Source organism: Andrena cerasifolii, chromosome 7 (assembly GCF_050908995.1).
Source record: "Andrena cerasifolii isolate SP2316 chromosome 7, iyAndCera1_principal, whole genome shotgun sequence".
NCBI classification, from domain to species: Eukaryota; Metazoa; Arthropoda; class Insecta; order Hymenoptera; family Andrenidae; genus Andrena; species Andrena cerasifolii.
The window spans coordinates 14,409,864-14,437,842 of record NC_135124.1 but is presented as its reverse complement, the minus strand read 5'-3'; the positions used below and the strand labels follow the sequence as shown (position 1 = coordinate 14,437,842).

Below are 27,979 nucleotides of genomic sequence, written 5' to 3'. Positions count from 1 at the left end.
ATTACTTAATATCGACAACAAGAACCAATATATAAAGTAAAATCAATTTTATTATATACTTGAAATGGCATACATGTGTTGCGAACATTTATAAATTTTGTAAAAAAGATTATAAGCTCACATATGCTTTAAAATTTTATTTCATGATACACGAAACACTTGGAATTGGAGTCGTTTCTTTATCCGAAGGATCTAATAGACTCGCTGCACGTAGATCTTGTTGATTAATCACTGTACGTATTAATTGCACATCAAATTATTTCAGCGCCAAAGTAACGAAGTCCATGTATGCACTGACTAGTGTAGACGCAAGGTGCCCTAGGTTTCTCACTGCCTGTAATTCCGTAAGATACAAAGCCGATTTGATAGAACCCTGAAGCAATTGGCAATAGTTAAAGCGAAGAAACTAATATGGCTGGTGTTTATCAAACCATAGTAACTTGAGCAAATTTGCTGAAGAGAGGATAATGTTTGGAAAGAATAAAAGAAACAAGGTAACAAGGAGAGTGCATTTCACGTAGTTCTGTTAGTGGACTCGTCAATAAATCTTGCCTTAGGTACAGGGAACTATTTGTTTGAATACGAATTGAAAGAATTGGAGACTGGGGCATTCGTAACACATCTACAATGTACTTATCGACTCCTCACCAGCATTTATGCTTGCAACACAAAGCACACGATTGTCAATCACTATATTATTGTATGACGAATAAGCTTCTCGGCAGGTTTCATCGCTGTCTACTCGCACCTGCACTTCCACGAGAACAACACTGTACGATAGAACTGTAAGCGCCAACAGGAAACGGCACAATGGTTCAATAAGAAAGTGAATTCTGAAGATGTTAGTACAACAAATGAAAGTGATTACGCACAGTCTGCGAAAGATCCCCATCCAGCGGCGTAAGATCCAGAGAGATTTTTACTTTGAAGGGCATTTGTCAATGGTAAACAATTGGGGCGTACGTGATCTGAAAGCATTTAAAATAATATGGCGGTATGAAATGAATACACAGAAGAATCTACAAAATATAATACCATATTTCAAGTGTGTAATCACACTGTAGAGAGTTAATGAAGTATTAATGCTCCAAGCTACGTCAAGCCCGAAAACGGCACCTCTTTCGCCAATTTAAGAACCGCTATGTTATTCTTGAAGCCAATCGAATTGTATCCAGGATGCACAAATTTTTTTTTCGATTTCAACATCAATTGGCTGCGCACCGTCGTCGTCGCCACCCAGGTTTAAAGCACCAATGCGAGCGACTTTTAAGTCAGGGTGAGACGCGCGCACAGCACCAGTCAAAACGTGTCTGGAGGATATCAGGGTGGCTGTGCAACGCCACTTTAATCCCGACATTTCAACGCTGCTATTGTATCCTAAGGCGACTGCCCAGGGCCAGGCATCTAAAGCATAACGGATGTTGGTAGAGTATACCACTTCAGTAGAAACTAAATGCAATGCGAATAAGATGGAATTTCGTGTACCTCGTTTAGCTGGCACATCACTGTGCACTTCAGCGTGACTAACATTGCTGTAGCCACATTGTGGTGGTTGCAGCGGTCCATACTGGCCTGAAACATTTCGGGGTAACTTGCTTTTAGTACTCCCTCCAGAAGCATGGAACGAAGTAGCGGAAACGATAAGACAGTCTAAAGTGCAAATCTTCAGTGGACGCTATGTAAACCAGTGGATGCAGCAGACCAATTAATGGCTAAACATGTAGATATGTTAGGTTTCAACAGTGTGATCGGTTGAGAAGTGCAGGAACGATGCAACACAAGTAGAATCTTATACACTTAACACCTGGCTTGTTTTCTCAAAAATACTCACGCCCTAAAATCGACGTAGAAACAATCGAAGTTACTTTCATAATAAATTTAGTCTATATCTTCTAAAGCCAAGGACGGTACACTTTTGTACCCGAACGACTCGAAATATTTTAGTGTTTCCCGCATGTTTTATTGTGATGCGTTCAACCGACTGAGTGCCGCGCATCAGCAGCCGGGCTTGTAATACCGGATCCATGAACACGTTTTATTTAATTTATTGCCTCTGACATTGATATCGCAGACAGAAATTCAATGTCGTAAGAGAAATTGCAGGAGAAAGGGATGTAGGGAAGGAAATGCATGCGTATTTGTGTTGGTCATTTTCTAGGAATTGAATGAGCATATGAATTCGAAGAAATTAAGGATTACGTACGACACCATGATATGAGAGTAAAAGAAATTGACTATTCTCACCCGTGACATCTTTATGCGGTAGTCAACCTTCGAAACCTGTTTTACCAGAAGCGCAGGGATACGAATATCTTCAACGATATCCGCCCACGAGGCTGTACAGGATTGAATTGTTTAAAAAGTCCATACAGAACTTATTGTGATACGCGTGAGCGTGAGAAAATTTTCAATTTGTTTCCTGGAATTCGCTCAATTTTACAACGTTTATATAAATAGTCACGGTCATCTTTAATATACTTGTTAAGTATCGTTAATGAATTATGGATTTTTTTTAAAAACGATTCGTGCACTTTTGCAGTTGCATTTTAGTATGTAGATACCCGAATGTTTTTCTGTATGATATTTGTAGGTAGTTTGTTTATAATTAGTTAGTTATTAGCAGCTTTTGAACGTAGGATAATTCGATTTTAGTAAGTGTTCGTATCATTTTTGAAAAAATATATTAAAGGAGTTGGTAGATTGAATACAAATTATTTCTAAATGTTCACAAAGGACTGTAGTTTTATGTGCAACTGTAAAAATGTATAAATTAGTTGTGAAAAAAATTATAATTTACTGAAGAAGCCGAGTATTAACTTCAACCCTAGTCCAATATATCTGTTAATAATTAATAAATTATAACAAAGATAATTATAAATAGTATGTAGAAAAGTAGTCGAGGGTCCATATTTTAAGATTCAACTGCAGAAGTCCATGAATTATTTCTAATCTATAATTTGTTGAATAAAGTACGTATTTCATAACGGTGTAAACTTTATTGCAGTCCCGTCCAAAACCCTATTAATAACTATTTAATTAGAGACGAGATAGTTTCGAATATATAGAACGGTAGTTAAGGATCTACATTTTGAGATGCAACTCCAAAAGTGTACGAATCTCTTTGAGAAACTCGATAATTAATTTTCGGTAACAGTTACATTCACCGAAAAGGGAGGTTATGGGGAGTTTGCCAGAATTTCTTTATTCCGTTATTTATGTACAGTCCGGGGGGTTGCGGTAGAAGCTCTACAAATTATTACGTAATCATTGTTAACAAGAAAATTGTTTATTGCTGGAAAAAATCTTTTGAAAATTTAATCAGTTGATGGCAAATGCTAGCGGCACGTAGCGGCGAAGGACACGAGACAGGGTAAACGATTTAAAGCTCTCGTTGAAATCAGATGAGTTTATTGTATTGCATGTGACGTAACAAATACTGGGAAGAAAGTACATTCACTTTCATGTAGAATATCCTCTTCCAGGATATTTATGGGAAGGTGTACCACAACCATTAACAAGAGTATATTCGTTACCTTGTGTACGTTATGACTATGTACATTACAGTACAGGAACAAGATTTGACATGTAGCTTCAACCATACCGAATAAACTTCGCTCGCATCTTTCCAATCTCATGATCTACAGATATCTTTTCCTCTAAGGGTACTATGTTAAAATAAATAATAAGATATAAGTAGAGTTGAGCTATTGTCTCGTTTCTCAGTGTGTGTAAGTGAAGGTCGCTTGTTTCGGTACCGCAAGCACATACTGTGATATTTAAATATTATCTGTGGGTATCGATCGTATCAAAAACTTATGATGAAGCAACTTGTGGGTAGGATACATGGGGTATTTCCATTATGTGCCAGCAAAACAAGCAAGTGTGCGCAGACCTCGAGAAATGTAACTGACGTGAGAGCAGCCCCTTTATTCTCACTTAAGATGTACGTAATGCCACTTATCAGCTGAAATCAAACAACACAGAATTCTCATAACAATTATATTTAATACTAAAATAAACAATAGCAGAGGAACAATGGGAGTAGGTTTGTACGGTTAACATCTTTGTGAAACTTCTAACTTTTCACGCAGTTCCGGAATTAATTGAAATTTGTTAACTGAAGGGAAATCGCAAAAATTATATCAACGGAACTTGCTCGAGAGCTAAATGTAAAAGCAGGGGTTTATTTAAATATGTTTGTATCGTCTCTGACATTTTAACTTACCAATTGGATCCGCTGTTTGAGGCTCCAATGGCTCCGGAGCCTTCTCTAGTACCTCTTCAGCAGACTCTGTGCTGATTTTGAAGGGACTACCCGTGACAGATACATTAGAGCTGCAAGTAAATTTACTTTTAAACAATTTCATATTCCAGGGAATCGTCTCCTTTGAATGAAACATGAACGATTCTACGAACCATGCAATTCCACCAGCGGGTGCTTCTCGTTTGATAAGATTCTCCCAGTGCTGATGCACTTCGTCCACAATATGTAACGCGAACTCTCTCGATTTTGCCTCTCCATTAAATGCAAATTGATTTTCTGGCTTGCCATCCGGTATCTTGTAAATTTTGAACCACTCGATGGTAGCTTTCATCAATCCTGGATAATGCTTCTCAATATCAGCTACATCTGCAATATTAAAAGTAATCGTATGAATCATTCTTCAGATTATAGCTGTGATTAGCGTGGCTTCATCACATCGAGGAAATTTAATGAACGAGGCGGAAATTCTCGCCCATACAAGCTTCGTTAGCAGAACTATTCTTCATAGTTAAGCACTTCCCCTAAAAGATTATGTTATAGATTGTCATCCCCTGATCTAGTAAAATCATTCTCCATAAATAATCCTAAAGCTTCATTGGACGTACAATTTATATATCAGACATGAATATATCAGGATCCCTACCATTCATTTGATCCGCCAAAGGATCATTAACATCGATGACGATGATCTTCCAGTCGGTTTCACCTGAAACCACCAAGATTGAATTCAAATAAAATATTTGCAACGTGAGAAAGTATTCACGACGAATATTACGTACCTTCGTCGATAAGCGCAACAGCACCGAGAACTTTCACTTTCAAAATTTCACCCCTCTTCGCAACCTATTAAAAGAACTTCTCATTAAGTACAAGTTAAAAGTTCTCCGTCGACTAATTTCAAAGCGAAAAATCTCTTACTCTGTATCCTATTTCAAGAACATCGATGGGGTCGTTGTCCCCTTTGCACCCCGTTGCTTCGTCCAGCACATCTGGATTTTCCCATGTCTGTTAATGAGAAACGTTAGTTATTAACAATAAACGAAATCCGAGTGATTAATTTATATTACGAGCGGAATTTGTAAAATTGTTACGGAGTGCTTATGTAAAAGGGAAGTAAGTAGGAGTCGGAGATTTTGTAACAGATCAGGCTATAGAGATGACACAGAGGTACCCTTGAACTACAACCAAGGCTTTACATAAGCTGTGATAAGGCATTGTTCCCACACTTTGATAGAACGTCCAGATACACCAGGCTTATACGTATCTGTATCATACAGTTACTCGTGTTCTCTGATCGGTTGTACCAATAAGACAGATGATATCATTCTTCCTGGATCTTGTCTTATCTCGAGAATCTATTAATGTACTGGTAATTGTCCCGCCGAGGAATCGCAATGAATTGTACCTGTGGCAGTGCACCATAATTCCAGATGTATCCATGGTGTGGGAAACAGTTTGCGACGTATCTCAGCTTGCCCTTCTTAACGTCCTGCTTGATGGGATTCAGGGTTTCTTTAAGATTGATCTCCATCTTCGCGTTCGTCCATCTTGGTATCTCGACGATCATGTTCATTGTTTTATTGGCTTCATCGGCGTAAAGTGGAATATCGTGCATGGGCGAAATTGGGCTTATATCATTTCCTACGAAATACATAATTTATGGCACATACGAAAAGGATATATGCTTCTATAAAATGATACCGAGTACGTTCGAGTCTTTGAAAGGTCGACATATTTATTAACATATTCTTTAATACTAATTGATCATTATAGAATCCATATATAGGTCGCATCAGTTTCCAAAATAACAAGACTCGGGTAATTCAAGTAAGCATAAATGTACAGGACGTAGCTAGAAGTGGAAGTCAAAGGTAAACATATGTGAAGGGTCAGAGATCATTTTTTTGTTCCACCTGAGTTATTCGAATACTTTCACTGCATGCAAATGTCGTGCTGACATTACAGGAACCTTGTTCCATGTAAGATAAGGAATCCTGAATAATCGAAATATTACGCGAACCCGCGGGAATTTCAATATTTTTATAGGTACAACAGATTGTGAAAGATGCTAGAAAAAATAATATGTACCAAGAGCGGAGGGAAATGGGGAAATTATCATGTAAAGAAACAAGATAGTCTAATCCCGATTCTGGTTACGTCAACATCGTAGAGGTAGTGGGGTCGCGTTTAGAGAAACGGAAGGCTGCATTGTTATACGCCTAGGAAGTATAATTAAGCGTAGTATAAGGCCGACATACTTGTCGACAGTTGGGGAAGCTGATCAAAGGTTAAGGTTATGTAGCTGAATACTTACTGAAATACAGCCTGTAATCGGTGGTGTTCAATGCGCCCCTCTCGATCGTTGTGTACGACATGTTTCTAACGAATTCTTTCAACACAGGTCTCAGTCGCGATCTAACAAGATTGCCGGTCACTGCCACTCTAAGCGGAATAGCCAATTTATTTAAACCCTGGCAACGTAACACGTGCAACGTTATCAACGACATTCTGACATCTAACGTCTTCTATACATACTAAAGTTCGCGTAGAAGAAACGGGGCTTTGATAACTAGTTCTCGGCAGTGCTAACGTCCGCTTGTCTAATTAGTTCAAGGTAACGACACTCGCCTGTGGTAACGGCACAATCTCACGCGATGAGTGTGGAAGGAGCATCTCCGTTCATGAATCAAAGAGATCCTTATTGATATTGTGGGGCGATACAGCATCACGATTTCAAGCCGAGATCACAATGTTAACGTATTGACTGATGATCACTAGTGATAAGTATTGTCACGGTAAGGTATAGAATAGGCTTTACATCCAATGTAAATTTTTGTCACGTGGATCGAGAGCTCTAGAATCTCCTTATCAGTTCTGTGTCGCATGCAAAGTTATGAACTCAGAGTGGAATTTGATCGGAATATTCACCATATTTAGTTTCAATTCGTACCGCTAGGTGGATTACGATCGAATTCCACCCTGAATCGATAACGTCGCATGCGACATGGAAATGGGGCTAAACTTCCGAAAATTCGCATGCTCCAAATTGGTTGAAATTGTGGAAACAGATTCATTTTGCATAGAAATAATGTTTGCTAGAAGGACTTTTGCCGACTTGAATTTTTTTTACCATTTTGATGTCATGTCATTCCCTACCTTACCGATGCAATGTATAATATATAAAGCAGGAAGCTTCTATATGTTTGTGTGTGTTTGTTTGTCACCTAAAAACTTTCGAACGATAAACTCGGGGATCACGAAATGTGCCTCAGCTCATTAAGTATGCCTGACTAATCCAGATGAATGTGACCATTTTCATAAAAAAATTAAATTTTTTTTTTATAAAATCAGAATTTAAATTTCGGGCGAAGCCGAGTAGTCAAGCTAGTAATGTATAATTGTGAAAAGTTTCAAAACAAATAATTCCGGAACTGTCATCGGTTTGCTACCATGCTTTACGCCCCCCCTTCACCCGTGCTAATCTAACCCCAAATAAACTAATATTCGGAACAAGTTGGAAAATGGAATGTGTTGTGTCGGAATAAATCTAGTGCATTCGGAAGTACAGCATAACTCTGATTTATATTGGGTCGGAATGCTAAAATAAAATATAAAACATCTCCCAGGCGGCAGGATTAGGTTTTTATAACAGCTTTATTAATCGGCAGGATATACATATAAAATAAATTTATAGGATTCATTTTTACGCAAAGACTTAGACTTACTAGCAACGACGAACCACAACCAACTGAACCACATGTTACATAGGAAATGACACTTAAATGATGAAAAAAGAATTTTAAGTCGCCAAAAATTCTCCTCGCAAACATTATTTCTATGCAAAATGAAACTGTTTCCAAAATTTCAACCAATTCGGAGCTTGGGAGTTTTCGGAAAACTCAATACTGTACGAGATGTTCCACAAAATATGTCAAGAAATTAATTGAATTTTTTCCCACGAGGGGGCGTCACTTTTATTCACTTCCGACAGATGGCGCGTACAATCAAATTTAAATGGTGAGCGCGATTCTTTAATACTCCTTTCAATCAACGAATTGTGGATTTTCTAGAAACAATTTATGTACTTCTGCAGTTGGATATTAAAATATAGACCGTCAGTTATCTTCCTAAATATTCATATTTCAAGATCCACTTAAAAACGTGCATTAATTATTTTTCACAAATCCATAAATCAATTATTTACTAACGATCGCACCAAGCATATTTTAATCATATCCAATACCTGTAAACAACTAATCATAAAAATAACAATCCCAAATACCATACAGAGTATTATTCAACAATATAAATTTCAACATCCAATTATTACTAAATCGTAAAACTAATTCCTTAAAAACATGTGTATTCTCTATTCACCCTAAGCGATCAGTCTCATGCACAGCAAAAATCCGACATCCCCCAAATTTCGTTACACAAACCCCTAAAGCCTCCTCCATAAATCTTCCAAAAAGATCCGTAAACCAACCCCAACGATACCACACAACTCTCCCTCGCTCCTCTTCAACAATAAAACCCCAGTACCCACCAGCCTCGGCATATTTACGCCAAGTTAACAAACAATCTATTCCAAAGCTCTGAATGCACGTGCAACCGTAACCCTGCGCCCCTGAGTGAAATCCCCTGGACGCTCAGCCACACCACCAGCACCAATCTTTACCCTAATCCACCAGACCACCAACTCCCCAACAAACACAACAAGCACCAGCAAATAGCCGTACAACAAAGCCGTCACCATTCTCCGCTGAGCGCTGGGACTATCCACAACCCCCTGCTCGTCATCCCGGTACCCAGTACCCTTAGTGTTCCAGGAGTTGGCATGTCCCCTGAACCCGTACTGGTTGATCCTCAGCAGTAAATCGTCAACGGGATCCTTGTACGGCCACTTGGGGGGCACCATGTGTACCACGGACACGCTGCCAAAGCAGAGGTTAGTCCTCTTGTTCCTAGAATACTTGTACAGCTGTTGCTGAAATATCTCCAGCACTTGCATGGAGAAGTAGCCGACGTTATCATCGTTCTCCTGCGGGTACTGTTCCAGTTGGAACATCGGCATCAAGTCAGCGGGAACGATACTATTATTCTCGTCCCCGAAGAATCTGTACAAGGACCTGCTCACCCTGATCGTCAGATTCAGCCCGTACAGATCCTCGAACTCGTTGATCTTCACCTCCCTCTGCCCCATGGCCGTCTCGCTGAACATCTCCGTGTACAGCATGGTCGTGTACCTGGTGGCCACCTGCACCAGGCACAGGTAAAGCACCTTCTCAGCCCCGGTGGGCAGTCTCAAGCTGTCCAAGCACACGCCCAGGATCACGGCGATCACGTTGAAAGGCCGCCCGAACGTGGCGGCGTCGATCAGCCTGGAGAAGCCCAGGACGATGCCCACTATCAGCACGCCCACGAGGAACGCCACGGTCAGGCCCCAGGACATGGTCTCGGACGCCCTCTGCACCATCGTCGGCGCGAACAGGCAGAACCTGTCCATGTATATCGGCGCGGTGTGGTCCCTGCCCGTGTTGTAGAACCTGTTGTGGAGCAGGTAGAACAGATTGTACGTCATGTCGCAGCGGGCCTTTATCCCGTTCATGTACACTATCGCGAACGAGGCGTTCAGCTTCTCCTTCAGCACCAGCAACTGCGTCTCCAGCAGCTCGCTCTGCGCCTTGCTGGTGCTGTTGAACCGGCACAGCTTCAGCTCCAGGCCGCCCAGCTGCTGGTCCACGTACCAGTTGGAAACGTCCCCGTTGTAGGTGGATCGCGTGTAATTCGAAGGGACGAAGGGGTTGTAACGGTGGACGATGACCGGTGGCAGTGGCTTGTTGCCCGCTGAGGTCGATGGGACCTGTACGCCGACCACGCGGCGGTAGCCTACCTCCCACAGCCCCTTCAAGCACAGCTTTATGCTCGACTTGTTGTTGTCCAGGGCCAGTATCAGGAGGATCCTTGGCACGTGCTTAGTGTGGCTCACGTGGACCACGCTCTGCACTATCTTCGCGGCTTCCTTCGCGGTTGGTGCCACGCGGGCGCCGTATATGAAGAGGACGAGGCTCCTCGAAGTGGCGGCCGCGTGGCCGTTGACTTTCAGGCTGGACAGGTTTGCCGTTTGGTAGCAGCAGGTTGGGTAGAGAGGCGATACGGTTTGAGAGATCGTGTCGGCGATTTGGGCAACTCTGCTGTCGGAACGGTTGTCGTGGGAGATGACGGTCACGTCGTGGGTGGGCCAGGTTTCTGCGACTGTTGCGATTACTTGTTTCAAGGTGGAGTCTAGCTGCTGGTCGTTCCGGTTGAGCTCGTTTTGGAGGATGGAGGCGAGGATGGTAGTGGCGAGGTGGGCGGTGAGGAGAAGCTTCAGTTCCATGGTGGATACGGTGGGGAAGGGAAGTTACGTCGAAGTGAAACCGCTCGGTGGATGATGCTTCCTTTTTATATCCTGGAATTGCATGGGTGCATTAGGAATTCGTGTTCTCGTGCAGCTGCGACCTGTCGTTTCGCACGGAAGCGTTTCGTCCATGGAGATTGTGATTCTAGATTGCCTTTGAAACACCGTCAGGGTTTAAAAATTCAGCTGAAAAGCGCGGGGTGTAACTAGCGTCATGATTTACGAATGAGGAACACGGGTCTTCTGGTATATCGATAGACAGCTCCCATTTCGATGTATTATAGATCTGATGTGACGCGGAATATCCTCGCGCTATCCGTTGGAGAAGAATAAACATCATGGAAGAAGGGGTGGATTTGTACATCGGCTAAGTAGGCTGCAGCCTAGGGTGGCAAATTTTGGGCGAAACGAATTAAAAGAGGTTTAAACATAGAGGCTTGAGACAATTCTAAAAACAATTTACTTCGTTTTTATCTAGCAAATTAGTCAATAGTCATACTGAATTACTTTTAAAATTCTGTGGAATTTCCAAATCCGCCACTGATGCAAGTGAACGTAGTAATGAATATTATTCTTGTTTATTCATCGACGGCTTAAGGGGTTGTTCCGGTTTAGCGCCCATAAAAATAGGTGATCTTTAGGAACTAATTAAAGGAAAACTACTACATATAATTTAATGGGGCGTCTTGCATTGTATTAAGGATGTCTTAAACTACAGAAATATAGTTTTCGTTTCATAATTAAGTAAAATAAAGAATGAAATGAGCCCTGAAAATAAGAAAGTTTAAACGACCCTTGTACTTTGGTAATACAGTATTCCCAATATTTCTCGATTAAAACAATCCCCTATCGATGCAATCATCCCTCTCTCTCTCTGCTCACGAGCTTCCCCATTGCAACAACATTCCACAGACATTCCAATCGCCTTAAAATTCACAGATACCCGAGCCTGCGAGTCCGAGTCGATAAATTGCCCGAGGATTGAACTCAGAGCATCTTGAATGGCTACTTCAGAGCGCCGAGCGTGTTCATCCGGTTAAATCCACCGAGGTTCATTCCATTTGCTGCTCGCGCCTTGAGGAAACGTTATCAAAGACGAGGACGGCCTGACCTCTTACGCAAGTCGAACGAATAATCGCGCGTTACGCCTGGTGCGCGTCGTTTAGCCAATGGAGCCTTGGAAAACAATGTGCAATTTGCGTATCGATCCACGATTTCGCTCGGCCGAGGCCGCGGCGGTGCGCAGCAGGCGCCAGGCTTTCGAGCAATAAACAGCGATCTTCGACTGGCATTACCAAACCTGGGGTCAACGAACTCTTAATTCTAATCTACCGACAGGGGAGGAAGGAAAGCACAGGAGCGAGAAGAGGGAGAGAGTGGAATCGATCCTTATCCTTCGCCCTTAGAATAATTCGACGAACCCGACCATTCTCTTCCCCCTCATCTACTCTGGATGCTTCAACAATTATTACTTAATTACGACGTGGAATGCGATCCGTGTACTTTGCACAGCTTCAGCTGTTTATCGACAGTTCAAAGTTTCGAATTCTTACGTATCGTTCGCGTCGTTCTATCTTCGACTGGGAGATCCGCTCGTTACGCCCCCGACTTGGGGTGGATTTTATAAGAACAGTTGCACCGTATCGAGCCGCGGTCGGGTTCTTCGTCCGGCGCAGTTAGTCGACGAAGGATCGATAACGTTGATCAAGGGATTAGCCGTTTCTAATTCGACACCCGCTGAAATTCCCAAGTCCCTGTCCATGAGCGAAAGGAGCACGTGTTAGTGTACACAATGGGACTGGCTGGAGACGTATCGACAATAGATTATCACCGCCGCGATAGTGGCTATCACGTGCGTATCACTATCGCCCACGTGCGGCACGTGTCGCCCAACATGTTTTCCTCCGTGTCCCATTGTCGCATCGCGACTCGATGTTTGCCCCGGTCGGTGATCTGCACGAATCTGACCAAGGCACGTCGATATTTGTCGCGGGCAAACGGAGACGAACCTTTCCCGCTGCATCCGAACGGGGCAATCGACATCGTCCTCGCGAAACAACAGAGGTACCCTCGACGGAAGTCGGACGCCCCTCTAGAGCTGAACCTTCGAATCACGAACATCCCCATCGACCTCCGCCAATCTTATTCATCGCTTTTACTACCGATTGGACAAGTGTCCTCGACGATTCCTTCGAGTCCTCGCAGGGAAGCTCCTCGAAGGAGTTCACAGCCCCGCTCGGGGATCCGCGAATTTCAATAAGCTTCATTAAGAACCTCAGCCTCGGCCAGCTGCACAAAGTCTCCCATAGATAAGCCGGTCGAATAACGAACGATAAAACGCGTGTGATGGAAAATTTCCGAGGGTCGCCGGCGCGAGATGCACCTCGTTGACATGCAACCGTGCGGATCGCTAATGAAGATCGTCGGAGGATAGAACGCGGCGCGCATTCTCATTGCCCTCGCGTTTTTCCATCGCCCGGATTGCGTTGCGCGGTGCTCTTCCTCGGGCTCTTACGCTCGCGCTCAAAGCCAGGCGAAATTCCGCGGCTGCACGCGCGATCGATCCCTGAGATCGCCCATGTTAATTCGCCACGATAATCTATCAATAACGATAACGAGGAAGGAGGTCGAGAAACTTTCCACTAGGAGCGCCATTCAGTTTTGCATTCACGATTCCTAAGCTCTGAGATCAGCAATCGAGAAAGAATTATGTATATCCTTCGGAAGCAAAGAATTAGTAGGCCACAGGCTGGTTAAGGATTGGTTATACTGTAGTCGGGGTGTTAATTATTATTATTATTATTATTATTATTATTCGTTTTTATTACTTGACACATCCAGAGAAGAAAATAATACATAAAGACAATACTGTTAGAAGCCTAAGCGTAACTAAATAACTAACTAAATGACTAAAAACTAATTAACATTAAGAAAGTAGAAAGTTATTGTGACGCATAATGTAACCATATATATCGCCGAGCTTTACATTTAAAATCAGGAGACGAATTTAAATCTCGACTATCAAGTGGGAGGGAATTATAGTAATGAGCCGAAATATAAGCAAAGGATGATTGAAATTTAGATGTCAAGTGTGTCGGTATAGAAAGCAGACTTTGGTGTCGAGTAGAAAGAGAATTAGGCCCATGGTAAGAAAGATTATTGCGAAGAATATTATAGAGATAAGGCGGGACATGAGACGAGAGTATTTTGTGAACGATACAACATGAATGGAAAATCCAGCGCTGAGGCATACGTAACCAAGACGTTTTGACATACAGGTGAGAGGTATGATCATACGATCTACTACAAAAAAAGAAAAACGCAAACAGGAGTTTCGAACTCGCTGGATAAGGTGAGAAAGATGATAGGATAAACCTGGACTTATCCTAAAAAAATAATCAAAGACTGAGATAATAACAGTTTTTGTGCCGATGAGAGAATACGACGGGCGGGGTAAAGTAGACGCAAACGCGAATAGGCTTGACGACACAGCGAGGAAACATGGTTAGCATAATCATGAACGGCGTTGTTAATTGGGGGATAATGATCGAGGAGCGGACAGAGCGGAAGAAGGCGTCGCGGATCGCCACGCGCGAGAAAAACGCGCGGTCAAGTGGCTGCAGCCTGGTGTGTCAGTCACGGTGCCAATGTCAGGCGATTATTATACACGAGGTCGCCCTGCTTTGCATGTAACTATCAATAGCCGTGCGAGTTTCAGTGACTCCCGCTGCGACAGTGTTCTTTCGAGTTGGCCACGAGGTGACCAATCGTGCACGGATGTCAATCGAGAAGACACCCGGCCTCCATCGATGACTGACGATTTCCCGTTCTTCTACCGTTCAAGCTGAAAGGTATTCCACTGCACGCGCTGTAAATATTGACAGGCGAGCGGGATCGAGGGCATCGCAGGAGCATTAGGGTTGTTTCCCCTCCCCTCGAAGCCAGCAGCCCAGGGATTCATTCGTGAAACGTGTTTTTCATAATCCCAGCGAGATATCTGATCGCAGATACGGTTTAGTGGTAAATATCGTCGGATTGTTGCTAATACCAGTAGAGAAGTGTGTTCGTTCGGCTCCTAGCACTTGTGCGGCACGATAAGAGAGGGAAAAGTGGGGAGGACGAAGAGGGAGGAGTGTGCAAAGTCAGAATTTTAATTCCTCTCGAACACCAAGGAAAGCTACAGATCGAGAGGCGGTAGAATGATAAAGAAATTGTAGACTATTTGTCGGTACATTGAACTCGCCAACCCTTCCTTTCAACGCGGAGGATTCACAGGGATATTCTTCTGCAGACAGCTGTCAAAAACCTGTATCTCGAAACTTGAGATTCCCGGTATACAATCTCTCAATGCGTAAGGGGACTAGGCAGTGGAAAAATCGAGTTTTTTAAACGTCTTTGCCGAAAGTACTATCTTTTCTGAATAAAACGCTCCTTGGTTTATACTAAAATTCGCAAAATTGTAGATTTGGCAGCTAAAAACGTTAAGCGGCAACCTATAGCGTCACCTTTGCCCAGAAACTTTAAACGCGTTTTTCCCGGATCCTTTTTTCTTTTGGTTTTTTCCCCGATTGCGAACGAACGGAGGTTCAGATCGACTTGAAAAAATTACAGGATGTGTAAAACATGGGCCATTCCACGTGGAACCTCTGATATAGTCCATAAAAATTCGAGATTTTTGATAAGAAAAATTGAAAAGTCACCGGTTTTTAGTAGCGCACAAACAAGAACAAATTTTTCTCAGTCGCTGTTTCTCAGCCACCAATTGCATAATTTTTATTTAATTATTGTTTTTATAGGCTCCACTTGAAACTATGAATCCAACAAATAAGAATCACGCCTTTGAAATCGGATTACGTCACATTTTAAGATCGATAATAAAGCAAAACCACAGAAAAACTTTAAAATGTTTACCAGTCTGCAGCGTCATTTTTAAGACACATATATATTTCATATCAATTATTTTTCAATCTGTATGGTAATAAAAGGATACATCTGGATTTTCTTTAATTTTTTTTACAAATAAATAATGCACAGAGTCTCATTCTCGCGAAAAACGACTAAGTAGTCCCCTTAGTATTCTCGTCCAGAGGGATGCGATCCTCTATTCTCTTTAGGGACGACCCACAAAAAAACTACGCAATTTTTTACCGATAAGCATTACCACATGTATTTACTAACATTTCAGTAAGTTGTAAAAAAAAATTCAGTCATATATAATAATAATTAATGGAGATATGGATTTTCATGACGGTACACACGATACCTGAACTTCTATTGGGCCAATCTGGTCCATCTTTTTCGTACGCCTTCAGAAAACATATAATTCTAGCCGGTAGCAGAATCAAGGCGAAATACTTTCCCCCACAAGTTTAAGGCCGTTTGAAGACGGACAAAACACGAAAAAGATGAGTTTAAATTCAAAGTCCCGCCATTTTGTGAATTTTTAATTTTTTTTCATACAACTACTACCGGCTATAGCCACACTCTTACTGAGTAAGAATCATTTTGGTTTTTTCGTTTTGGATCAGCGGAACAGCCGGAATTGTATGTAGCATGAAGCAACTTTTTTTGCACACGCTTTACTGGATGACCCATGTATCCATTAATTATAATTATACATGGCTGAAATTTGTTGTGTAACTAATTGAAATGTTAATAAATACGTGTGGATAATACTCACCGTGAAAACTGTGTAGTTCTTTCGTGCATCGTCCCTAAAGAAAGGCAAAGAATTGGCCTTCAAGAGGAGAATACCCTCTTAATCAGGAATTCTTCCGATCTCTCGTAGAACAGACTCGAGCGAGCCTGCGAGGCTTTGTTTCTTCCAAAGGCGTGTAGAACCGAGAGCATTATCATCGTCGTTCATAAACGCGGTCATAAACATGTCACGGGTCTGGAGGCGTCGTCACTCGAGGCGCGAACGTAAATTTCGTCGGATAAGAGCGAGATTAAATTGCGTACTTACGGGGAAATCAATCACGCTCCCGGCGACGTATTCCTGATTGATAGCCGCGCGGCGAAAAACGGCGCGGCCGTGGCTTTATCGTGCGGGAGCGTAATTGTCCATGCTAATTGGCCAATGCAATCACGATGCACGTGGAATGCGCAAACAACCATCGATCGATACTATAACCGATAGTAAAATTGAATAACCGAGATTCTACGCGCGAAGTTTTCAGGAACTCCTCGCCCCTGCCTTGTACCTACCGATCATCGGTGCCTGTTTCGTCGATCTGTTTTGTCGATTCTGGGTCATGCGTTATCGTTATCGCGGGATTTCGGAAAAAATTCGCTGTGCCAGAGGAGCCGGGGCTTGATAGTTGGTAGATTGTGGAGTATAAAAATACTCGACGCCCCAGGGGGAGACAGAGATTAGGTACAATGATTTTGCCGGACGATAAACCTGATCCCGGTGAGCGGTGTTGAAGTAGCCCGACGACGAAATCCGATCTGCAATTTTATGCAACACGATAATCGCGACACGTGCTTGGCGTAACACGATAAGGACACGATAATGGCAATGCCGCTCGATCCCGAGAAACGGAAGTCGCTGCCGGTGAAATTGACTCTACTCAGTGGGAAGTAGACCTCCTTCGGTAGAACCACCTTCTCCACGGGGTTCAGAATTCCGCCGCGATCGAGACGTACTTATTTAGGGTGCGCGAGGACTCCGCTCATCGCGATTCAGCCTTGCCGGTGCATCTACGTTCTTATTCTACTGTGCCTCTATGCCTGGCGGCGGCCGGGACTGTTCTACTTCAGGCCGACCGCTCGTTGCAGCGTTTCACAGCCTGCCATCGTTCCCTGCATAATTAAAGCCGGGAATCCACCGGGAAGCTAAGCTATGATACGCGATGCTACGCTATGATACGTTTTAAAAAAATTAGCTTCAATACATGCTTACGGAACCGTTTCCACCAAAAGCCACGTTCAAACAGCTTCGTACAGCATAGCTTAGCTTAGCTTAGCTTCACCGTGGATTCCCGGCTTAAGAGTCGCGACTGTGCCACAGTTTTATCGGCACCGCGCGAACGGCTCATAGCGAACGTCTATCTGAAGCAACGCCTACGACGTTAACTGCGCTTCCACGTTCCACAGTCGTCAGATACATTCTATTTCAGTGTTTCTCCTCGTTATACTGCTCGCAGGCGCTTGCACGATCTTGCTACACTTCTGTGTTGCTTCTAATTTCATTTTATTTCACGATCGCAGAAAGGGGGTGGGCCTGGGGATGGATCTATCGAAGAAACCCCTTGTTCCTCATTTTATTCGTACAGTTCCTCCAAGCTCTGCTCTGTCTGGCGAACGATCGCGCCTCTACTGCGTCTCCTTTTATTATCTAGTTTAGTAATACTTATGTAACTCTTCCTCCTCTCAATGACTCTGCGCCGCGTCTCGCCGACGGAGCGAGACGGGGGAGGGCAGAAGTGCATTAGTGACACGGTAATGCATCAAATTCTCGCGCACGTCCGTTGCGTTGGTGTCAAGTGGCGCGTGATGATAGAGCAAACGGGGCGACAGCGACGGACGCGGCCAGAAAAATTAATCTTTTCAGAGACGGTGCAAGCGCCACGCTGCAGCCGAGGCTCCTGGATATTTGACTCGTCGAACTTCGGGTGAAGAACCCAATTACTGACAGCTGACCAATTACTGTCAACTTAAGCTATTTTACTTGAAACAACGAATAAATAAACGTTGTAAAGTCATGCACAAAAAGAATTGTGTAATTCAACCTATAATCTATACTATAGATTATATACTATAGTTTATTTATTCGTTATTTTAAGTAAAATAGCTTAAGGTGACAGTGATTCGTTAGCTGTCAGTAATTGGGTCCTTTACCTTACTTGTTGACACTCGGCATTCGCATTTTGTCCTCCCCTTGTCGATGATAATTTTCAGAACTCGCCTGTCGAAATGTTTCGGTATCGGTTATGAAAGCCTCTGTACACGTATCTGGGCAGAAAAAGAGCGGCAGATAGTGACGAGAGTGAAAAATCACGGTCGATCGGGTTGCCGAGCTTCTGCTTGTGTAAGTGTCGATTGCGAGCTCGATGACGGCATGGCGAGGGCGGGGTGGGAGTCGAATCGTTCTAATATCAGTTTAGGGCAAAGAGGACAATGCGCGCGCAGCCCCCCGCCTTTTCTTCCCCACAATCGGCAAGCTCTATATATGACGTCACCAGAGTAGGTCGCGGCACTCAGCTGACGGCTGCATTCAGAAGTCGAGGAACCGTGACTTACGATTACTACGAGTTCAGGTACGATCCCACTGACTCTCCTCTTCCGTCAGGTACGTCGGCGTGCGTGCGCGCGCGCGCGCGCGCGCCCGCATCGACGCGCTTCTTCGGTGTTTCGCGGTGACGAAACATTTTCGCGGCCACCTTTCCTCGTTTCATAGTACATACGTGGTTCTTGGTAGTTAACATTAGACTAGGTATCTGTTTGCTAATCCACTTATTTATTTACCGATTTACCGTTTATTACGTATTTCACGATATCTATGTATTTTCTGGATTAATTTTAATTTTGATTTTAATTTTCTGTATAATGTTTCAATGATTCGGTTGAAGAGGGATCTATTGCATGGGAAGTAGTCTCTTTAGGAAGTTTGTGAAATGGAATTCTATGTAAGATCAAGCTTCTGCTTGGGATTTTTCTTAGGAGGAATGTAGTGATAGGGAGACGGTGATATTTCAAGTTTTAGATTCGGTAGAGTTGCAGTAATTCTCTCGCAATTAATGTTCCGCAAAATTGGGGATTGGGTTTCTCTGAGATGTGTGCTTCTGGATTGAACATTGCAAAGGTTTGTTATCTTGTACATAAACAAGTATTTATCGTGATACGTGTACTCGAGACTTTTGCAACTTGTTTTCATGGATGCTTACGTTTACTTCTGCTTTCCATCGGGCGACATCAGTATTATCTGTACATACTCGTTATCGCGAATTTAAGTTATACGTACTAAATAAAAAGACAGGGAAACACTGTCAAGGGATATTTATTGCGTTATTTCGTTTGCCGCCCCTTTCTTGACCCTTCGATCTTTGTTACGCTTTCGAGTTTCTGTAGGCAGGGAAGTTACATAGAAGTAGACTCGATTAAATATTTGCGAGATAACCGCGAAGCGATTTGTTTTCTTCTAAAACACGATTTATCTCGTGGTATGGGGGACTAGCGTATGGAAGTACCACATACTACTACTTCCACGTAGTAACCACGTGCAGTTATCAGCCGCTGGAAAATTACTTGTCCCATAAGGAGCGCGCGATATCCGCCTTTCTACGGAAAGATTATCGTTCACAGTTTATTCGCTTCTGATAAATTTCCCTACATTCGCGCGAATCATTCGGAGCTGCGTGGCTGACGGGATTGAGGCCAATTGGAGTTTAACTCGCGGTGTACTTTACCAATTGCTGCAATTAATATTTGCATCTTCGTAGGCCCGATCCCCCCAGCACCATGGCGGAGTCTTTGGAACAGATGTCGAAGTCAGAGACGATCAGGCTTCGAGAGCGTCATATCGGGTAAATATTGGATCAATCCCATCCACTGTTTGTCCCCATTCACTATTATCACGCGGAACAATATTGGCTTGAAGTGACGCAAACGCGGATGCGAGTGGATAACAGATATGGCGTTAATCTCTTTGCAGGCAAGCATGCAAATTGTTCTACAAGTCGAATCCGTTGAAGATCGTGAGAGCCGAAGGACAGTACATGTACGACGAGAGAGGGAATCGCTACTTGGATTGCATCAATAATGTCGCCCACGGTATGCAAAAATGTTGATCGCGGGAGATTAAGATTTCTTTGCGATTTAACTGTGATTTGTTTTTCAACGGTGTCTGTGCCAATTTCGCGCGGATCTCATTATCGATGCATACTTCTCGATTGCCAATTCCCAAGTCCTAATTCCGAATTTCTCAATTCCTAATTCGCCGATTCCTAATTACCAATTCCCAAGTTCCTATATTCCTAATTACCAATTCCCGAGTCCCTATATTCCTAATTACCAATTCCCGAGTCCCTATATTCCTAATTACCAATTCCCGAGTCCCTATATTCCTAATTACCAATTCCCAAGTCCCTATATTCCTAATTACCAATTCCCAAGTCCCTATATTCCTAATTACCAATTCCCGAGTCCCTATATTCCTAATTACCAATTCCCAAGTCCCTATATTCCTAATTACCAATTCCCGAGTCCCTATATTCCTAATTACCAATTCCCAAGTCCCTATATTCCTAATTACCAATTCCCAAGTCCCTATATTCCTAATTACCAATTCCCGAGTCCCTATATTCCTAATTACCAATTCCCAAGTCCCTATATTCCTAATTACCAATTCCCGAGTCCCTATATTCCTAATTACCAATTCCCGAGTCCCTATATTCCTAATTACCAATTCCCAAGTCCCTATATTCCTAATTACCAATTCCCAAGTCCCTATATTCCTAATTACCAATTCCCAAGTCCCTATATTCCTAATTACCAATTCCCAAGTCCCTATATTCCTAATCACCAATTCCCAAGTCTCTATATTCCTAATTACCAATTCCCAAGTCCCTATAATCCTAATTACCAATTTCCATTCCCCACTTCTCGGCGTCCAAGTCCAGATTTCAAGTTCCCAATTCTGAATTACCGAGCTCCGAATTCCCGACGAGTTCTCAATCAACGAAACTGATAGCAATTAACGGAGCTACCGTCACTTCCAGTGGGCCACTGTCATCCGGCGGTGGTGCGCGCCGGCCAGGAACAAATGGCCCTGCTCTCCACCAACAACCGCTTCCTCCACGACGATCTGGTAATCTGCGCGCGTCGCCTGACCTCGCTCCTTCCGGAACCACTTTCCGTCTGTTTCCTGGTGAACTCTGGCAGCGAGGCCAACGATCTGGCCCTCCGTCTCGCGCAGACCCACACCCACAACAAGGACGTCATCACCCTCGATCAGTAAGTCATCGTACAGAGGGAGCAGTGACACGATTCAGAAATCAGAACCAAAAAGAGAGAATCCACGGGTAAAAGGCAGAAACGATTTTGCTCCTGGATCGTTCCGCGCGCATTCCATCGACCCTAATCAATGAGCACATTCATAAAAGTAGTTGGACGCCGCCGAAGGACAAGGAAACAAAATCCTCGCTGCCTTGAACACGGTCGACTAGAGCTGCATCCGAGCAGGGCCTGGCAGCTTCTCGCTTTCCTGGCTAAATGTTTCACGCGCCCGCATAGCTTTCATCGTGATAGCGGAGAGTCGAATTGAAAGATCCTCCTCGATATCTGACAGGGGAGCGAGGCGAATCTGCGCGATTCACGAGGGAACCGATTCGACCGTCTCCCCCGTCACGCCCGCCTTCCGATATCCCCCGACAATCCTGCCCGACGTCCAGTCGTGAGCTCTGCGTGTAGCCCATGCAAAGTAGCGCAGCAGCGAACACGACGTTTCAGGCTACGTTTCAGCTTCACCAGACTACCATGACAGCCGAACTAATCGCGTGGGTGTCTTTTTTGACTGTTTACAGCCGTCGATTCGGCGTTATGACGGCTGGATGTGGGGACCGAGGAAGGACAAGGGACTCGACCGTGCCACCGCGAATCGAGTCTCCAGCATAAAGTCGCCAACATAAAGCTATTGTCGTTTTAGGTGACACGAACGTGCCACGTACGCGACATGATAAGAAGCGATGGACAGTGAACAAAGCGGTTCTATGTTCAGCCAGAAAGGAGTACCCTGCCCAGGAGATGAATGTTGGCAATTGAAGAGGAGCGAATCGAGGGGTGTGTTGTGCGCGAGGGGCGAAGGGGGCCTCGCCAAGCTCGAAATTCTAATTCCATTGTTCCGATGAGTGAGATTACGTTGTTAATTTCGCGGACGCTTTCGTAATACTGTCACAAGGGAATATCAAACGGGATCAAGTGGGGTGGGGACTTCTATCAGTGTTGGCGCGCAAGTTCGAAGCAGAATTTCACTTTTGGGACGCGAGCGTTCCACGGGAAGCTTATTCGAGATGCCAAGCCTCCGGAATTCAGAATTTCCGCGAGGAGTACGAGATTTGTGACAGTATTCTTCGTCGAGCCCCATCGCATTATTAATAATCATGTTCGTTCCTACCCCCTCGACGCTTTCCACTCGTTTTCTCGCTCACGCTGTTTCGCTTGCAACATCAAGTCGCCCTACACGCGAACGATCATCGCTGGGGACGACCGTGTCCCAGCCCATCGCACGAAATTAGGTCCGTTGATAACGTAATCTTACGTGTCTCGAGACAGCTGCGCTCCCCTTTGCCTTGCTACTTGCTACCGATACGGAAGCTGACGGTGTGAAGTGTACGTGCTCGGTTGTCGAACAGTTCGATGTCGGTTCGCTTCGTTTTTTTCTTCTCCTTCTTACGTCCAAGAGCGTCTAAGAGCGACCAGCAAGAGGAGGGAATAACATTTTCAGGGAGCCTCGGCCTGTCGTCGAAGACGGGAGTCCTCTCAGGTGCAACCTAGGAGTACTGAAACGACGCTTAGCGTTAATGACAAGCTTAAAAAGAACGAACGAAAGGACCGGAGGACGGTTGCGTTCAATGTTGTCCTTTCTGGTTTTAGCGCTTATCATGGCCATTTGACCTCGATGATCGATATATCGCCGTACAAGTTCAACAAGCCAAATGGACCTGGCAAGAAGGATTGGGTGCACGTGGTAAGGGCACGTTTCTTATTCTAAGGGAAACTGTTCTAAGTGAATCGAAGATTTCATCATGACAGAACTTCAAACTGATCTAAATTCTACTAATACAGCGCTGGACAAAAGTATTGGGACAGTTTCTAAACAGAATAACTTTTTAAAAATTGGTTCAAATGGCTTGAGTTTTTTTTAGAAGCTAGAAGGATTACTTTACTATTTGACGTGTTTTGACGTTTCGAAAAAACAAAATTGCAGTTGGTTGGAATAGCGAAGAAAATAGTGAGGGTCGCTTTTTCAACTTTTTTATCTCACAAGGGGACCTTCAGGTTTGGCAATTTCAGGCGCTTGAGGGGCACGCTTGAAGGTTACGCGCCTACGATGCACGCGTGTTTAAGTGAAATTCGAAGTCAATTTTCTCGAAAATGAAGCCATTACCGCAATTTCATCACTTTGGATTTACGTCTCATTTCTGCCTGTATAATCACCCCTTAGAGTATTGACCGTAGGAACACCCTGTAGGTACATAAGGGACCTCAGAATTTTTCTGCTAAAAAGCGCGCCTTACTGCTTTCAGAAATTAATGTCCGAGTGAAGATCTTCAAGTACACTAAGTCTCAAAATTTTCCGAAATTGCCGAACCTGAAGGCCCCCTTGTCAGCCTGTAATGAAAATCCTGCTTGTAGATTTAAATAACTCGTATACATGCTGAAAATTTCAAGTTGAAAAAGCGACTTTCGCTATTTTCTTCGCTATACCGACCAATTGCAATTTATTTTTTCAAAACGCCGAAACACGTCAACTGGTAAACTAATCCTTCCAGTTTTCCAAAAAAACTCAAATCATTTGGGCCAATTTTAAAAAAGAGTTCTACTGTTTTAAAAGTGTCCCAATACTTTTCTCCGGCACTGTATAAATTCAGAGTTGATTGATACCTGTTTATCGATTTAAGTAAAGTAAAATATCTCGAATTGAGAAGAGGACGTTCCGCGTGAATGAACTCGAACCGATTACTTTCTAGGCACCCTGTCCAGACGTCTATCGAGGGAAGTACCGCGAAACCGACCACCCTGGCGAAGACCTAGGCGCGATGTACGCGAACGATGTGAAGAACATTTGCCAGAATCTGAAGGCAGAGGGGCGCGGGGTCAGCGCTTATATCGCGGAGAGCTTGATGTCCGTTGGCGGGCAAATTCTACCCCCGGAGAATTACTTTAGGAACGCATACAGGTATAGGAATCGTCCACAGACTCTTCTGTCTCACATGCACTGATACAATACCATGCCAGCGGCGGTGGCCGCGATGGAAACACCGGTTCTCGTTCGATCACCGAAGTTAAGCATCGTGGGGCGCGTACTGTGGAAAGATGGGTGACCGTTTTTCTCCTGGTACGTCGCTTGCTGCTGGCAACCTTACGGGTAGAGGTTTCTCCGATTGCGAATGTAATATTATAATTCGTGACCGGTTATGGCCCCTGCCCAATAGCAAAAATTCCTTACGGTGATCCCATCGAATCCAAGACACGTGGTCTTTCAGACCTCACTCTGCTTTCCGTCCACCCTGTGGCCTGCACGGTGGTGGTCTCCTAGAGAAGGAGATTAAATTGCCACTCCATCTTGCTTGGTTTCAATTCAATGCTGCTATAGAGGAAATTCTGAGGCGCAGCGCCGTCAGTTGGGCCTTGAATAAACCGACACTATCTGATAATACAATACCATGAACTGTGTGACGTTAATAAATCATTGACAGGTACGTGCGCGAAGCTGGAGGTGTCTGCATCGCAGACGAGGTCCAAGTTGGCTTTGGTAGAGTAGGCAGCCACGCGTGGGCCTTCCAATTGTACGGCGAGGACGTAATCCCAGATATCGTCACTGTGGGGAAACCCATGGGCAATGGCCACCCAGTGGCGGCCGTCATCACAACCCCTGCAATAGCAGGAAGCTTCAAGGACACAGGAATTGAGTACTTCAACACGGTAATTACAGGATAGAGTCTACGAATTTACTATTTACCCTGTTTATCATTTACGAAAGAAGAGCTTCGGAAATCTTTAACGAGAATTGCATTGAAACGAAGCCAAAGGAATTTCGACGTCACAAGTTTCAGTTCAATGTCTAATTATTCCACAGTAATGACGATAGTCTTTGATCAGCTTTAAAACGTTTTATACGAATTTTATGGCATATTGCTAAAAACACTTACCCCAATCGTCTTCCGTCCATTCCCTCTTCAGTACGGTGGCAACCCAGTGTCCTGCGCGATAGCCAACGCCGTGATGGAGGTGATAGAACGCGAGAATCTCCAAGAAAACGCCCTGATAGTGGGCAAATACCTGATGGCGGAGCTGAGGAAGCTCGCCAAACGGCGACGGATCATCGGAGACGTGAGGGGCGTAGGATTGTTCGTGGGCATCGAGCTCGTGCGCGACAGGGTCGAGAGGATACCAGCGACCGCGGAAGCCAAGCACGTTGTCTCCAGGATGAAGGACAAGAAGATCCTCATCAGCAGCGACGGCCCGGACGACAACATCCTGAAGCTGAAGCCCCCGATGGTGTTCACGATAGACAATGTGAACCATTTGGTGTCGGTCCTCGACGAGGTCCTTCAGGAAGTCGACATCGAAGAGGTAATATTTATATTTCTCTATTCCTCGCCTGGAACAGTTGAACAGTTCTTTTAAGACAGCCGTGTCGCGGGAGAATGGTATCGACGGGAGAGGCAGGGAGTTGCTCGATCGTTCATTCAATGTTACATTGCCGCGGGGCAGAGCGAAAGTATTACAAAGTAGCGAAACCAACGACCGGATGTCTGCTATCGAAGCTTCTCGAGATTAGTTTATAAAAGTCTAATCTGCACATTGCTGAGTGCAACAATCATGACTCTGCAACGAGATTACGAGAGTGTTGCAGCACTCTGATTAGCACGTGTGCCATTTTTATCGGGGGCGCGCACGTGTCCGGTAGACCAGTGCCCTGATGTCACTCAATGTACTTGATCGCACGAAGCACTTACTTTTTATTGGAAATTACTCGATTGGGATGCGGGAATTATTTCTTAAATGCTGGTTTCCTTTTACAATTATCGTTACGTTTTAAGAGACATACATTTTCAGAGCGTCCATTAAGAGTTAGAGTATTTGAGTCCGTGGCAGCTATTTTTTATTAATCGTTCCGTATGGTCGGTTAGAGGTGCGATAAAAGTTAACACGCGAATTTTATTGCATTTTAGAAATACGAGCCAATGACGACGATCATAAAGGCGACGATCTCGCAAATGGACGTGGAAACGGACAATGCCACGTGCCCCGCTGGGAAACCACTCCTTGTCCGCGCTAATTAATGTTTAAACGAGATATATTTATAAAACGCCGCACATCCGTACTATATTTATGAAGTATTATTAACTGGTGACGTGAATGCTCATTGTTATACGATTTTGTTGTGTATGCTGCCGGAGTGAAGGACGGTGTATGTGCACGGGCAAAAAAAGCTGCAAACTAACGAAAGAGACATGTAATTAAAATTAATGTTCGTTGACAGTTAACGAGTGAAAGATGAGAATACGACGATGTAAAATATATTTTGAAGAATATTATTTTTCCGTAATCATCGGGACCGACAATTTATTCATTTTTCAATCCCTCTCGCCGCTGTTCAGAGCGCGCGCGAATATTGCTGTGTTATTCGATAAAATATGGACAGAGATTGAAACAACAAAACGCTACAATTGTTTAGAAGTTTGAATACTTTCTTGCTGAATCATTCAACTCTAAAGTCCTCTAGATGGCATCATTGAGTCAATAAAGTGAGATTTAAAAAACGAAGAGTAAAAAATTGACGATTGAAAGAAAACATTTCTAGCGCATTCTAGAATGCAACGGAAGTTTACACGTCCGCAAAATATTATCGGTGCGAACTCGTGACCCCACGTGCAGTCTATTTTACATTGCTTACGTTTCGCTCGTGTCTCTTTATATCGACCAACTTATAATATTCTAGTGAAATATAATAAGATTGACCTAAATTCATTACACACGAATCAACGTAATCTGAAAAAGAATCGGCACGATTGTTTAATAGGGTGAACGCACCGATAAATGAACACTTAAGGCTAATGAATGAACACTTTTATAAAATTATGTTTGCAGCGCGATTGATTCTACGTGCTGCAAAAATTGTTTGGATACGAAGCAAGGAATTAAAAGAAGTCTCTAATTAATTACTTGCTTATTTTAATAACTTATTTTACTCATTTTATTTCATTTACTGGCACATCCACCCTACCTAAAAACTTTCTGTGGCAAAATTACAGAACTCGAAGTATACGACTCATAAGATTCAGTGAGCAATGAATTTAAGACATTCGCATATCCGAATTTCACGCGTAATTACTTCGTGTTTTGCATCGCGTTATGAGGTATTTAACCCTTCGTTGACACACCTCTTTTTTCGATTAACTTTGACATACTTGGGTGGCTCACACCCAGAGCAATTTTTGAACAACTGCCATTCTCATCTAAAGAATTCAATCGTTATGAAAAAAATAATGGGTAATTTTCAAGGTCTCTAGAATGTATTCCAATAGTTTTTTTATTGAAATTTTATCACAGTTTTTGTGGAAAAATTCTAGATTACCATATGTCGA

The 27,979-nt window shown here is 43.6% G+C and overlaps 3 protein-coding genes and 3 long non-coding RNA genes across 11 annotated transcripts; 2 read left to right on the top strand and 4 right to left on the bottom strand.

Annotated features, from left to right (window-relative positions):
* Window positions 1-32: 32 nt before the first annotated feature.
* Window positions 33-2,919, bottom strand: LOC143371565 (uncharacterized). Its single transcript, XR_013086042.1, has 2 exons — window positions 1,104-2,919; window positions 33-968 (listed from the first exon to the last, which is right to left on the bottom strand). It is a non-coding gene; the product is annotated as an uncharacterized LOC143371565 (long non-coding RNA).
* LOC143371567 (uncharacterized) lies at window positions 2,866-3,876 on the top strand. Its single transcript, XR_013086044.1, has 2 exons — window positions 2,866-2,969; window positions 3,005-3,876. It is a non-coding gene; the product is annotated as an uncharacterized LOC143371567 (long non-coding RNA).
* On the bottom strand, window positions 3,392-6,917 carry Nurf-38 (Inorganic pyrophosphatase Nurf-38). 2 transcript variants are annotated; one of them, XM_076816849.1, is made up of 8 exons: window positions 6,579-6,901; window positions 5,670-5,905; window positions 5,183-5,269; window positions 5,044-5,107; window positions 4,908-4,970; window positions 4,417-4,630; window positions 4,226-4,335; window positions 3,392-3,964 (listed from the first exon to the last, which is right to left on the bottom strand). In XM_076816849.1, the coding sequence occupies exons 1-8, from the start codon at window positions 6,769-6,771 to the stop codon at window positions 3,933-3,935; spliced, it is 999 nt and encodes a 332-aa protein (XP_076672964.1). In that variant the 5' UTR covers window positions 6,772-6,901; the 3' UTR covers window positions 3,392-3,932. The 2 variants fall into 2 exon arrangements, with proteins under 2 accessions (XP_076672964.1, XP_076672963.1); XM_076816848.1 differs by lacking the exon at window positions 3,392-3,964 and adding an exon at window positions 4,017-4,117 and having other exon boundaries at window positions 6,579-6,917.
* Window positions 6,918-7,044: 127 nt separating this feature from the next.
* Window positions 7,045-13,372, bottom strand: LOC143371545 (uncharacterized). 2 transcript variants are annotated; one of them, XM_076816829.1, is made up of 3 exons: window positions 11,851-13,372; window positions 11,547-11,775; window positions 7,045-10,715 (listed from the first exon to the last, which is right to left on the bottom strand). In XM_076816829.1, the coding sequence occupies exon 3, from the start codon at window positions 10,641-10,643 to the stop codon at window positions 8,847-8,849; it is 1,797 nt and encodes a 598-aa protein (XP_076672944.1). In that variant the 5' UTR covers window positions 10,644-10,715; window positions 11,547-11,775; window positions 11,851-13,372; the 3' UTR covers window positions 7,045-8,846. The 2 variants fall into 2 exon arrangements, with proteins under 2 accessions (XP_076672944.1, XP_076672943.1); XM_076816828.1 differs by having other exon boundaries at window positions 11,547-13,372.
* Window positions 13,373-14,347: 975 nt separating this feature from the next.
* On the top strand, window positions 14,348-26,949 carry LOC143371548 (alanine--glyoxylate aminotransferase 2-like). Of its 3 annotated transcripts, none has more exons than XM_076816838.1 (9): window positions 14,348-14,515; window positions 20,108-20,191; window positions 20,320-20,438; window positions 21,386-21,620; window positions 23,259-23,352; window positions 24,356-24,564; window positions 25,085-25,310; window positions 25,569-25,961; window positions 26,564-26,949. In XM_076816838.1, exons 2-9 carry the CDS (start codon window positions 20,127-20,129, stop codon window positions 26,672-26,674), a joined length of 1,452 nt encoding a protein of 483 aa, XP_076672953.1. In that variant the 5' UTR covers window positions 14,348-14,515; window positions 20,108-20,126; the 3' UTR covers window positions 26,675-26,949. The 3 variants fall into 3 exon arrangements, with proteins under 3 accessions (XP_076672953.1, XP_076672952.1, XP_076672954.1); XM_076816837.1 differs by lacking the exon at window positions 14,348-14,515 and adding an exon at window positions 18,786-18,925; XM_076816839.1 differs by lacking the exon at window positions 14,348-14,515 and adding an exon at window positions 18,859-18,942 and having other exon boundaries at window positions 20,126-20,191.
* LOC143371564 (uncharacterized) lies at window positions 17,441-21,502 on the bottom strand. 2 transcript variants are annotated; one of them, XR_013086041.1, is made up of 4 exons: window positions 21,366-21,502; window positions 20,126-20,216; window positions 18,507-18,942; window positions 17,445-18,274 (listed from the first exon to the last, which is right to left on the bottom strand). It is a non-coding gene; the product is annotated as an uncharacterized LOC143371564 (long non-coding RNA). The 2 variants fall into 2 exon arrangements; XR_013086040.1 differs by lacking the exon at window positions 21,366-21,502 and having other exon boundaries at window positions 17,441-18,274; window positions 20,126-20,325.
* Window positions 26,950-27,979: the final 1,030 nt, after the last annotated feature.